This window comes from Geotrypetes seraphini, chromosome 6, assembly GCF_902459505.1.
Source record: "Geotrypetes seraphini chromosome 6, aGeoSer1.1, whole genome shotgun sequence".
NCBI classification, from domain to species: domain Eukaryota; kingdom Metazoa; phylum Chordata; class Amphibia; order Gymnophiona; family Dermophiidae; genus Geotrypetes; species Geotrypetes seraphini.
The window spans coordinates 66,254,651-66,268,362 of NC_047089.1; the positions used below are offsets into that span (position 1 = coordinate 66,254,651).

General features: G+C 43.2%; 1 protein-coding gene across 2 annotated transcripts; it reads left to right on the forward strand.

Annotated features, from left to right (window-relative positions):
- Nucleotides 1-220: 220 nt before the first annotated feature.
- LOC117363056 (granzyme M-like) lies at nt 221-12,959 on the forward strand. 2 transcript variants are annotated; one of them, XM_033950266.1, is made up of 6 exons: nt 221-279; nt 2,188-2,443; nt 2,824-2,980; nt 4,222-4,366; nt 11,490-11,747; nt 12,546-12,959. In XM_033950266.1, exons 3-6 carry the CDS (start codon nt 2,886-2,888, stop codon nt 12,684-12,686), a joined length of 639 nt encoding a protein of 212 aa, XP_033806157.1. In that variant the 5' UTR covers nt 221-279; nt 2,188-2,443; nt 2,824-2,885; the 3' UTR covers nt 12,687-12,959. The 2 variants fall into 2 exon arrangements, with proteins under 2 accessions (XP_033806157.1, XP_033806156.1); XM_033950265.1 differs by lacking the exon at nt 2,188-2,443 and having other exon boundaries at nt 231-279.
- Nucleotides 12,960-13,712: the final 753 nt, after the last annotated feature.

Consider the following 13,712-nt stretch of genomic DNA (forward strand, 5'->3'; position numbering starts at 1 on the left):
AAAATCCTGTTGTAGAGATTAAGATCTGGGCAGCAACAGCTAGCTAATGATAATGAAGTGGACTGCATGCAGCATTCTCTCCTAAAGGTGTGAAAGTTGCACTGTCCTTTGCTAAACCTCAGAAAAAAATAAGCCCTATTTCTGAGAAACAGAGGGGGTTGGGTAAAGGATGTGTGCAAGTTGGTGTGTTGCTGCAGCTGACGAGCTTTGGCAGTAGAATGAAGTATCTCTGGATGGTGGGTGCTCTGGCTCTGATGATCCTTTTCTGCACAGACACTGGTGAGTTTCTTTTCCCTCTCAACCTGGGAGTCCATCTGGAAGGTAAGAGAACAGGTCTCAGTTCCTGGGACACAGCCATGCACCTTCTTCACTAAATGCCATAGGCTGGGGATTCTTAACTAGTGGTACCTATTCCCCCAAGGGGTGCATTAAGAGATCAATCAGTGTGCAGAGAAGGGTCTTAAAATTTAAGGTCATTTAATGAAACTTTCTAGACAGAGTAAAGGCAGTTAGAACAGTTATTGGCAACATAACTATGCTACTGTAATTTTAGTCAATTCATCAAACAGCACTATATTTTTATAATATATATCTATTTGTGAGGATCAACAAACATCAAGAGCCCCAATGTCCCTGAAAGGAAGACTACATAAAGCTAAGTATCGGTACTTATAAAATAAAATAATAAAAGAACTGCGCTAAGGGTGGTTTAAAGTATTTAAAATATTTACTTATTAAAATTATTACCAGTGAGGAAGTGGTACATAAAGCCTGGAACTATGAAAACAATTGAGTCCTAGGTGGTACTTCTGAGGGTCGGGTGATACTATACTTATTGTGAGGAATTTAGGGGACTGTAATTTTAGTGACATATTAGTTAGCAGTTAGCAATGTTAGCGGTTAACAGTGACGGTAGTCACCAGTGTAGGGTTACTAAATGTCCAAATTTACTTGGACATGTCCTCTTTATAAAGGACTGTCTGTATGTCCAGATGGAAATAGAAAACCCGGCACTTTGTCTGGGTTTTGGACAGTTTCGGCTCTGCCGTGTCCGGAGGGCCTCCTAGCATTCACAAATGTGACACGATGATGTCACATGCATGCACGTGACATCATCACATCACATCCTTGCATGCACCTAGGCCAACTGGAGTCTTAGAATGCACCGAGAAGGGGAAGGCCTACCTTTTTGAAGTGGCAGGTTTGCCAGCCCGAGGGTGTGATCATCCCTCCAGCCGGACTTTCTTCATACAGGTATGGGGGTGGGGTGGGGGAAGGTTGTTGGGGGTAGACAGGTGTGTCAGGGGATTCAGCTTTAGCGGGATGTCGAGGGTTATAGGAGGTGGTGGTGGTTCCAGAGGGGGGGATGGTTGGTGGCAGGAGGGAGTGGGCATCCCTCCTGCTGGGGAACTTCATGGGGGGGTCAGCGGTTCCTTTAGGAGGGAGTGGGCATCCCTCCTGCCCGGCATACTTTGCGGGGGGGGGGGGAGGTGTTTCTCTGCTGCAGCCACTCAGATACGTCTATTTGAAATGCAGGCCAGCATTTTGCTAGTTTACATTTCAGGTGTCTATCGCGGCCCTAGGGAGATGCCTAGGGCCACTTAAGCTCACCCAAGGCCACTTCTGGTCAAAACCACACCCATGCCCAGCCTTGGGTGAACTTAAGTATCCCTAGGCATCTCCCTTCACCCCCGACAGACGCTTACAGTGTAGGCTTCCTGCCTCAGAGTTGGTTTGTTGGTTTTTTTTTTTTAAGAAAACATGTATCCTGATTGTCGAAAACATGCATCCTGATTGGCTGATTAGACAGAAGTAGGACGCCTACCGCTGCCAACAATTGGGACACTGTTTATAGAATCAGCCCCTTAAAGTACAGCCAGTTCAAATATTTCCTTTACTGTTTCCCAACCTCCTCATAGAATTCCTTTAGTACTCAGTCTGGATCTCATCTTCTTCCCTCTGCCTAGGACCACGCTATCTTCCTGCCAAGCTAACACACTCCACACAGGCTCTGCTGAAAGCAGTATCTCTCACAATGACTTTTACCCACAGAGATGGGTATCCACACAGTCCAGTTTCTGCCCTCTCCTGGTGACAGTCCTACTGCACTACTAGGCCTCAGGAATAGTGTCCCTATTTTTTTTTCTCTCTTGGTGAGCCTTTCTAGGTCTTTCTTTCACTCCACAGCCCATCAAGCTGAACATTCTACAGTCCACTTTGCTACCCAACTCAGATGCTCTGAACATTTCTTTCTAGCCTTGGTGGCACCAAAGCTTGCAAGATTTCACCTCCACCGGATTAGGATTCTCTTGTTTATATTGCATCCACATCGGCTTTTTTCTTTGAATTCAAAAATCCCTCTGGACCCATGAGGAAGACGTTTTAGTCGAACCACGAATAGTGTTGGGTCCCCCAACTTTTAAAGCACATGTGGATTTTTCAGGTATGTGACTCTATATCATTTTATTGAATGAATAAACGCTGACATCACAAACATCACCTCTGCAGTTTTCTTTGCGTTTGGATTCACTGCAGATTTGTTGGGTTTTCTTTTGTTTTTTTGACTGAAATGAAAGAGCCATGGAGAGAGAAGGTGATTATAGGCAGAAGGACTCATGATGGGTAGACTTCTGAATTAGTGTGCAAGCCCCCATAAACTGGAGGCCTGGTAACTTCATGTTTCTAGTTCTAACAGAAAAGCAGTTTTACCCTTAACCTGCACCCACACCTAAGATCCTTTGCTTATCCTAGGCTTACTAGCATTCTGTTACTGTGTCTCCCTGAGATGAAGTTTCATGCATCTGCCATATTTTCACATTCCAGGAGGAAGATTCCACTCTGGAATTATTGGTGGGAAGGAAGCAAAGCCACACTCCAGGCCATACATGGTTTCACTGCAGTCTGGAGGGAAGCATTTCTGTGGCGGGACCCTCATCCAGAAGCAGTGGGTGTTAACAGCTGCTCACTGTTTCCCTAATATGTAAGTAGTAATCAGGCACAGCATCTGATTGTCTGTCATTCATGAGGTGGGTGACAAAATAGAGCAATCCCTTTGAAAAGAGTGGGTGCTGAAATGGAAGGGGACACCTGCTTCTAGCACACACTGTCACTGGGATGGCCAGCAAAGCAGTCACTGTCATTTCCATTCTTCAAGACTCTCTGTGAAATTAAACAGGTACTGCATCCCTCCAAGCAACATAGGAAGACCAAATCTTTTGAAAAGGCCTCATACGATTTCTACGCAGACATATTGTATACATAATTCACTTTAGAATGCACAGCTTCCACAGGTGGAAGGTCCACTATTTCCAAGAGACAGCTAGCAACATGCACACCGCTGTCATCAACACTGCAATCCATTTACGATAGCGTAACTGCAAGGTCTGTGGGATTATATTGAACAAACAACATTCAATAGACTGAAAAACCTGAAAACCCAAGACCTTAGAGATAAATCCCACCACCCAGGAGCAATATGCCTGTGCTGGAGGGCAAAGCCACCAAATATGTAGAAAGGAACCGGGAGATCCACAATGCCTCCAACACAGATCTGTACCCCTCCCAAACATAGCTTTCAGTCGCACAGGGGTATAATACCACTGATAGAGCATCTTATATCCATTCTCCACCATTGAACTGGCAATAGACATGCAACAGGGAACCCAAGTGTTGTTCCCAGTCTTTCATCTCATAATGTTTGCCCAATACCTGCTCCCACACTGTTTTGTATCTAGCTGGCGTCGGAGTAGTCTGCAAATCTTAAATGTAATTCTTATAGACCTAGGCACAGGGTGTGGTAAAAGCAGTTAGTATAGCTGTGTTTAAAAAAAGATTTGGACACATTCCTGGAGGAAAAGTACATTTGCACTGTTCAGCTAAATTTGGGGAAAGCCATTTCTTCTTCTTGGGGGTAAGTATCATAGAATCTTGCTGCATTTTTGTGATCATGCTGGGTCCTGTTGGAACAGAATATTGGATTTAATGGACCTTTGATCTGACTCTGTATAGACTAGCTGTTCTTAAGTTTTCTTTCCCGAGTGCTCGGATTTTTTTTTTGGGGGGGGTGGGGGGGGTCAGAGGGGTGGGGGTTGGAATAGTTCTTTAGACTGTCCTTTCCTCAAGAAGCTGTTAGAAAACACTGGGATTTACTGAGCAAGTGAGTACTGGCGAAGGCTGTTTGTTTGGGCACTTAGCAAGTTTTTAACTATTTTACTTATACAGATCCAGGGGACAGGTGACAGCTGTGCTGGGGATTCACAGGCTGTCTGACAAACTCCGTCCTGACCAAAAATTCTCAATCAATGGCTATTTCCCTCATCTTTACTACAATCATACTACAATGGAGAATGACATAATGCTGCTTCAGGTGGGTAGCTACCCCAGGATAGAACAAAAACTATTTTGCATAAGGAATGAGATCTTACAAATAGTGAAGCTTCTATATCTGGGGAGCTATATACTCGTAATGTGAATAGGAAAAACTGGTCAGTTAAACTGGATGTGGCCAGATAACTTCTTTTGTAATCCGATTTGAACCGCAAGGTATTGGCGGAATAGAAATTACTAATGTAATGTTTTTTGCCCCACCATTATCTATTGCAGGTTTGTCCAAGTTCAGTCCTCAAGGGCTGCAAACAGACCAGGTTTTCAGGATATCACTAGTGAATATGCTTGAGAGAAATTTGTGTACAATGGATATAGTGGGCATGCAAATCTTTCTCATGTATATTCATTAGGGATATCTTGAAAATCTAGCCTGTTTGCAGCCCTTGAGGACTGAACTTGGACAAGTCTGATGTACTGTCACTATGTTAGTAGATAGCCTGGATCCTGCCTGGCATTTGGACACGGACAGGGTATAAGCCCTGATACTGAATTGGAAAGAGGGAGGAGCATGGGCATGAAAGATGGAAAGGTAGTTTGGATCGTAGCACAGGATGGGATGCAGGAAAGGGGGAGGGACAATATGGGGCCTGACAGTTACTGCAGGGGGAGAGAGAAAGGTCATTCTGGGCCCTGGTACTGGACAAAATGAGGGAGTACCTTCATAGAAACATAGAAACATAGAAATAGACGGCAGATAAGGGCCACGGCACATCTAGTCTGCCCACCCCAATGACCCTCCCCTACCTTTCTCTGTGAATAGATCCCACGTGTCTATCCCATTTTGTCTTAAAATCAGGCACGCTGCTGACCTCAATAACCTGAAGTGGAAGACTATTCCAACGATCAACCACCCTTTCAGTGAAAAAGAATTTCCTGATGTCCCGTGCAGTTTAAGTAAAAGTTTTTCTGTTACTTTTACTTGTAAAGAATTACAGGATAACATTTTGTTACTTGTACTGAAGTAAGAATTTTACCAACTTTTACTACTTTTACCTAGTTACATCTGATACTGACAGTTAAAACTAAAAAGTAAAAGTGGAAGAGCGATGTAAACATAGTAACATAGTAAATGACGGCAGATAAAGACCCAAATGGTCCATCCAGTCTGCCCAAACATACATTCTCTATAAATTAATGATTTAATTTAAATTGTTCTTTTTCTTAGATATTTCTGGGCCAGAAGCCCAGAGTTCTGCCCACTACTGTGCTCAGGTTCCATCTACTGGAGTCTCTCAGTCAAAGCTCACTCCAGCCCATCTAAACCGTCCCAGCCCATCCTCAACTGAATGGCCATATGAAGGACATAGACTTTTCTGATTAGGGATCCTCTGTGCTCATGCCTTTTTTGAACTCTTGTCATACCCTCTTTAAAATTGATAAATACACTGCGTTCCAATAACTTTGCGGTCACTGCTCCCACTCTATGGAATTCGCTGCCTAACCACCTGTGCTATTAATCCGATATAAAACAATTTAAATCAAAACTAAAGACATTTTTGTTCCAAGATGCCTTTGGTTAATAACTGTCCTTTTAAAGGGCAAAGTTTAAAAAAAAATTTTTTTTTAATTTTTTTAAAATTTGAATCAATTGTCATTTCTATCCTAACCTAATGTTTCACCTTTCCTATATCAATTGTAGTTCTCTCCCACTATCCTATTGTTTCATTTCGTATGTTTTTGATCAAAGCGGTCTGTATGTTAGGATGTTAGTCTGTTTTCCCCATTTTCGTGTTTTATTGTTATTTTATAACTTGTTTTTATGTAATTTTACATTGTCAACTGCTTAGAAACTCGAATAAGCGGTCTAAAATTTTTTTAAATAAACTTGAAACTTGAAACCATTTTCTTCTCCACCACCTCCCTCAGGAATGTATTCCAGGCATTTAGGCAGGCACCGTGTTGGTGGGGGTTGAGCATGGGCATTGGATGCCTGCGCACTCATAAAGCTGCAGTTGCCAATTAAGCTGCTAGCTTTCACTCAAGGTATGAAAAATAACAAAAAACATGGAAAATGACGCTAACACAAGGTTTTACCAAAATATAATTATTTATTTATTTATTTATTGTTTTTATTTTTTCATTATGAAACTCAAAAGAATAGTTACGTTAACAGTTGCGTTAGTGGGAGGTCGTTATAGTTGTGAAAATGCTGGCCTTCTGATAACGAATTCAACTCGATACTTCGACGCTCCCCATTATATACCTTTGGCCCAGTGTGACATCATTGGCTGTGTGGGCCAATCAAAACTAACAGAGGTGTTCTTAAAAGTTAGACAAAGAAAATTCCTCTACATTTAAAAGTTTCAGAAATCATATTTGTTTTGTTTACATTCATTTCTGAATATACATTAACATTTTATTACATATCCAATCAATATTCTTTTTGTCATTCTTAAAACTTATTTCAGACAATTTGTCTATGTGTCAGGCAAGATGCTGAAATGTTCTCAGCCTGCTTTGAACAACTAAGTTTCATGTTACACCTAAAAAAGTGTTGAAAACTGGTCAGCCTTGGAGGAAAAGGAGGGGCTGTTTTCCCCCTTTCTATGCTAGAGACTGCTAATTATTTAAAACCCATTCTTTTGTTCAATACACATCCATACACATAATCACTTATTCAGGTTCAGGGGCCCCTCCATTCATAATTCCATTCATACTCAAAGCAAGTTATATCTCAGTTTGGGATACGTAATCTAATATGCTCTTCCTAGCCAGCCTAAGGCACATCTGGTATCAATTAGAACCACAAGGCTTAGAAGCGGGAAACTCTGAACAAAAGGACACAGGCTAAACACAAAAATGGAGTAATCAAACAGAAGAATACAGAAAGACAGAGAACAAAATGGAGTCCATGTATATCATGATTTCCTCCATGATCTAGCCTAATAGCAAAGTACATAAAAAGAATATTATTATGCTTTTCCTTAATATTAATCTGTAGTGCGTTTTTCTGGCCTTGGCTACATCCATATTCAGATTTTTATTCACCAATTTTTTGTACGCTTCTATTTGGCATGGCCTTATCTAACACATATGTTTCTATCTAACTAGAGTTACCCAGAATCATACGAAAAGCAGGCGCTTAATACTGCACTATCATGTCCTGATGTCCATTCCATTACCGTCCCATAGACATCACCCCCTACTGGCCACGAGCCACTACTGCTCAGGGTGCTGGCACCCATCCTCCCCTATGCTCCCCTGCTCCTTCCCCACCCCCCACTACTGTGCGTGCATACCCCGTCCCTTCCCCCATACCTCTTTAACATTCCTGGCTTGAGCAGCATCCCCAAACTGCTGCTTGCTCCAGCATCGGCTCTTTCTCTGACATCACTTCCTGGACCCTCGCCTAGGAAGTGATGTCAGAGGAGGAGCCAACGCTGGTACAAACAGCTGCTTATGCCAGGAACGTTAAAGAGGAATGGGGGAAGGCAAGCGGTGTGTGTGCGAGAGGGGGCAGACAAGAGGGTGGGGGGAGGGGTGCCCCTGCCCTGGTTACCTCTCACCCTTGCTACATCATAGCTCCTTGGTAAACCAAATGAAACAAAAACAGAGATAGGAATTTGTTATTGCAAACCTCATCACACAGACGGTGGATTATTTCATCTTAAATTTTATTGTTCAATGAATATAGCCTATGAGAACAGAGGAGTTTCCTGTGTTTGTTGGTTACTGGTCTTCAGCCAAAGAAAACAGTGATAAATTGGATCACTTTGAATTGGAAATAAAGCTGAAGCTGGTTGCAGTTCTTGGTGAATATACAGTATATGTCTCTCTACCACAACAGATTGCTGGTCATCTGATGGAAAATTTTTCATTGTGGTGACTGTCCATTAGATTGATAGTCTTTATAGAGGAAATCCGCTTGTCTGGCCCTAAGACTGAAGGTTTGATGTTTTTGTAGCAGCTCTCAAAGATATTCAAACAGTTTGCCATCAGATGGAAAATTGTTAGAACAGCAGACAATGATTCCAACTTTGTGAAAGCCTTCTTTGTAATTGCAAAAAATATTCACAGAGTCCAGTGAAGAATTCACCCAATAGATGAGTTCTTAATGAGGTCCGAAAGGGGTATCAGACAGCCTAACAAACAGATATGTTTGAAAGGAAATACTCTTCATTTGCCCCACGGTACCTCCTCCTCCATATTAATTCTACTTTTTCTGCTTTTTTTCTTTTATACTTTTTATCAATAGTTACTATCGCTTGTAGTCATTTCTAGTGTAAAGTCTTATTGTTTCATACAGTTATTCATTCTGGATACTTAGCTTTCAGCCTTGAAAGACATTCCCCTGAACGCCAACGCGTTTCGAATTCTTTGTCAAGGCGACATGGGGAAAGCTATTGTTGTGAACATACATAACATACCGCCGCACAACTTTGATAAGCCGTCCCAAGCTTTCCCTGCAGAAATGTTGCGCTGACCAGCATTCCGCTCCCTGACGTCAATTCTGACGTAGGAGAGGAAGTTCCGGGCCAACAAGGCATTTCTCCTCATTCCATCCAGCCTGAGCCCCATCTCTCCTTGATCCAGCATTTCCCTTCTGTGTCTGTCAGAATTACCATTCCACCTATTTTCCAGCATCACCCTTCTTTGTGTCCATCTCACCTATATCCCTATCTCACCACTTTTTCAGAATCTTCATTTGTCTCTGTCCTTATCTTTACGCCATGTTCACCATTTGCCCTTTCAATGTCTTTATCTCCCCCCACACACTTTTTCAGCATTACTTCTATGTCTCTATTTCACCTCCTCTTCATGTCCCCTCTGTATATCTATCCTTATTCAGTAGGTCCTGCTTAATCTTTCTCTTCTTTGTGTCACTATCTCCATTTTCAGCTTTCCCCCCTTTTCCTTTGTTAATGCACCCTGTAGCCAGAATCTTTCCACCCTCCCTCCACTCCGGCCCAGCCCAGTATGAAATATTTCCTTTTGTTTCCCTCCCCTCTCTCTTTCTCTCTCTCTTCTGCTCCCTCACCCACGAGTCCTGCATCTGGCCCTCTCCCTTCTACCTGCACCTGGCAACACCCCCCTGCTCCGCGGCTCTCTTCAGCAACTCGTCAGCAGCGGTGATCAAGACAAGCTGCCGACATTGAGGCCTTCCCTCTACGAGTCCCGCCTTTGTGGAAAAAGGAAGTTGAAACAAGCGGGACTCGCAGAGGGTAGGCCCCGACGTCAGAAGCTTGTGTCGATCGCTGCTGCTGAGTTGCCGAAGAGAGCCGCGGAGCAGGGGGTGTGGCCGGAAGCAGGTAGAAGGGAGAGGGAGATAGGAAGGCTGTAGATCTCCGGAGCATGACACCGACCCCGGCCAGGATGATTTCTTTTTCAGGCGTGCACCTTACAAGTCCAGCGTCGCGGGGGAAATAGCCATGCTGAGCAGTGAGCTCAGCACTACACAGATGAAAGCCTTGCTTGCTGATTGGTCCGGCGGGGTGGGGCCGCCGGACCAATCAGCAAGCAAGGCTTTCATCTGTGTATGTGCTGAGCTCACTGCTCAGCATGGCTATTTCCCGCTGCGACGCCGGACTTAAGCTGCATGCCTGCGTGACACACTACCGGAGCCGCAGCAAAGGTGGAAAAGAGCCGCATGCGGCTCTGGAGCCGCAGGTTGCCGACCCCCGATCTAGGTCTTTACCCCACAATGCTGCTTGATGTGAAAGAAGGTGTTCATGGTGTTTTTTCAGTTTACAACCTCTAACTGGGGGGGAAACGAAGTAGGAATGAGAGCTTCTCTTGTGTCTGTTGGCAGAGAAGGAGAAAAGGTCAATTATGTATTTAGGGGCAAGTCCGTTTAGCGCTTTAGAGCAGACGCAGGTGAATTTAAACTTTATGCGTGCTTCCATCAGTAGCCAATGTAACTGCCGGTAGTAGAGTGATACATGATCAAATTTCTTTAGTCCGAAGATTAATCTGACCGCTGCATTTTGCATTAGTTGTACACGTCACATATTTTTTTGGGAAATAGCTAAGTAGACGATGTTACAGTAGTCAAGTTGACTTAGTACGAGGGATTGGACCAGGGTTCTGAATGCCGACGTTTCAAAATAAGCTTTAATGGATCTGAGTTTCCAGAGAGTTAAGAAACCCTTTCTGATTATGGAGTCCACCTGGTCTTTCATGGTTAGGCATTGATCTAGAGTTACGCCTAGTATCTTTATGGTGGGCTGGATGGGGTGATTAAGTTCATTGATGCATAGAGGTGTTTTGGTGTCAAACGGATGTGGTGAAGCAATGAAGAATTTTTTTTTTTCTGAATTAAGTTTGAGCTTGAAGTACTGCAGGTTGGTTCCTTTCTCATAGAATCTAGCTTCTACATATCCAGTAGTGTAGTGAGGGTAGGAGGTGCCTGGGGTGGTGGCACCCCCATGCCCTCCTCTTCACCCCTTGCTCCTTCCATGCCAAACTCATGAAAAGAAATGCTAGACACCATGGAGGGGGAAAGTAGTGAAAGAAAGATGTGTTGAATGCTTGTGGGGGGTGGGGAGAAACTGAGAGATAGGAAAGGAGAGAATTGCTGTACGTCAATAAAAAATAAGGATAATGAGATGTTTCCACTGGAATCTTATTCAAGAGTCGTAATATAAAATAAAGTCAAAGTGATTCAAAATGGCCAGTGTTTCGATGACTATAAGGTACCTTCATTAGGAGTCCTGGAAAAGAAGTACTCAATCCTGTGTTAATTTCCTTAGACGGGTAAAAGCTCTCTCCTGTTGCTAAGGCAATAAAGTTTTCTTCAATCTTTGGAACAGTCTTTCACAACTGTCCAATCTCAGTGCGTCCAACTTTTTCATCCTCAATTTTCACGTCAAAGAAGACCTTGTGAGTCACCTTAGGATCCTTCTTTTTCTCATCTGCTTCTGATGTGGCTGGGAAGAGCAGAAAATTGAGGGAGCCTGCACCTAAATATACTATAATAGCTTACAATTAGAAAGTTAGCACAGTTACATTACAGGTCTGTTCATCATAGTTCACTGTATTCTCCTGATGTCTATATGCAGTTCCCTTCTTTCTGTACCCCAACAAGTTCAACATGGCAGTGAATATGGTGTAGCACCACAGCCAACTTTCCAGAGTCTCTAATTTACTTTTCCTTTTCCCTACAGTTGACCCGGAAAGTTGCCCTCAATACATGTGTGAATGTATTACAACTTCCTAAGACGGACCACTCCCTGTTTCCTGCTGCTAAGTGCAGTGTGGCTGGGTGGGGGTGTTACCATGCTAAAAGCTCTCTTTCAGATGTTCTGCGGGAGGTCAATGTAAAGATCATGGACAGTGGGAGGTGCAATAATAGCCACTTCTGGAATGGAAAAATCTTCAAATCCATGATATGTATCCAAGGAGAGAACTCAACCCCATGTCAGGTGAGGGTGGAGGTATATAGGGCTGCAAATCCAAGTCAGATGAAAGGGACATAGGCTCCACATCAGGGAACGTGGTATAAGGAAGAGGTTCCCAACCTGTGGTACACATACCCCAAGGGGTATGTGGCGCCTCTGTACATTGGATGCAGAATTGAGGGAATCAAAGGGTTGCAACAAGATTTAGGGGCTGGACTGGACATGAGGAAAGAGCAGGGGGTAGGCTCCTGGGATTTCACTAAAAGTCCAAGGAGAAAAAAATCTTGATCGTTCCAAGTGGCAGTGGCAGTACTGCAATTCAAATTAGGAGCCTCGGGCCCTTCACTGGGTCACGTCCCACATCCTCTGATGCAACTTATGTTTCTGTGGAGGCGGTCTCAAAAATCAATACTTCTTTAACACTGAAATAATTTATTATATAGCATGATATTCACACCAAAGGTCCTCAGAACACCATGTTAATTCATATGAATAGTGTGACAGCACTTCTCACTGGAAGCACAGACCAATGACATCGCTATAGAGGGCCTATCTAGGTTACATCCTAAACACAGACTTCAGGACTCCTCAGTTTGGGAAGCCCGGTTTTAGGGTAAAGGCAGAATATAAATGCTGTTTTAAATTAAGTATCTTAGGCAAAGTGATAGGGACTAGACCTTTGGAAAGAGAGAGGAAAAAATATACTTGAGGTGTGAGAGACCAGCCTGAATTGTGAGCACTGTTAGAGGGGAAGCTTTGGACCAGGGATTTGAAAGGACTTTTCTTCCTTAATAGAGATTCCTGTGTGTGCTTTTATTACAGGGAGATTCTGGGGGGCCTCTTGTGTGCGGAAAGGGCATACTAGCAGGAATCATTTCCTTTAAATCAAATTCCAGGATCAAGCCAGCGGTAATGACAGCAGTGGCCAAATTCATCAAATGGATCAAAAAGACTATGGCCTGACAGTCTCCATTTGCAAGCAAAATGAAGTCCCTATCTATCTAGAAATCCTATCAGAAAATATTCCAGTTCCTTACTGTGCTCCTGACCAGTATCATCCACCATGCACTGTTGGATGTCTTTTGTTTGTATTATAAAAAAATTTATGTACTTGGTCTTTCTCTTTGGAAAAGATCATAGGTTCTAGATTGATGTAGTTAGATAATGGTTCTAGACCAGGGGTGTCAAAGTCCCTCCTCGAGGGCCGCAGTCGGGTTTTCTGGATTTCCCCAATGAATATGCATTGAAAGCAGTGCATGCAAATAGATCTCATGCAGATTCATTGGGGAAATCCTGAAAACCCGACTGGATTCTGGCCCTCGAGGACCGACTTTGACACCTGTGTTCTAGACTGATGTAGACATAGGGCTCCTTTTATCAAGCCGCGCTAGTGGTTTAACGCACATAATACCGTGCGCTAAACCGCCAGCCGCGCTAGCCGCTAATGCCTCCCTTGAGCAGGCGGTAGTTTTTAGGCCAGCGCGGGGTTAACGCGTGATGAAAAGTCACGCGCGTTAACCCCGCTAGTGCGGCTTGATAAAAGGTGCCCTTAGTGGCTGACACCAGGAGTGCACAGAGATGCCTGTTAGGTGCTGACTTACCTTGTAAATATTAAACTCCTACTCCAAAGCATCAAGGGATTTGTAGTGTTGCAAGAAGATTGCAAACCTTACAGTATGTTGTTTAAGTCAGGAGTGGAATTTTTAAATCACACCTGGCCTGAGTTTGTTTATTAAATGTTTGATATACCTTTTGCAATAAAGACAACAAAGTCATTTACAATTATTCAAGTGAAAGATAGGAAAGAGAAATGCGTCATATAAACAGAAAACGGACAAAGCAATGATAATGATATTTTAACATCCAATACTTAAATAGTCCTCATCTCCCAGACTTAATTAATTTTATATTTCCCTACTTCTTCTATCTCTTTTTATCTTTGCCCTCCCTAATATGTTACCCTTACATGTTCTCTTTTCTTTTTCTTGA

Bases quoted from the DNA above. Each gene is read 5' to 3' on its own strand.
- LOC117363056 (XM_033950265.1), top strand. From the start codon at position 234: ATGGTGGGTGCTCTGGCTCTGATGATCCTTTTCTGCACAGACACTG. The intron at 280-2,823 runs GTGAGTTTCTTT...TTCACATTCCAG, and splicing joins CCTTTTCTGCACAGACACTG to GAGGAAGATTCCACTCTGGA. The intron at 4,367-11,489 runs GTGGGTAGCTAC...TTTTCCCTACAG, and splicing joins ATGACATAATGCTGCTTCAG to TTGACCCGGAAAGTTGCCCT.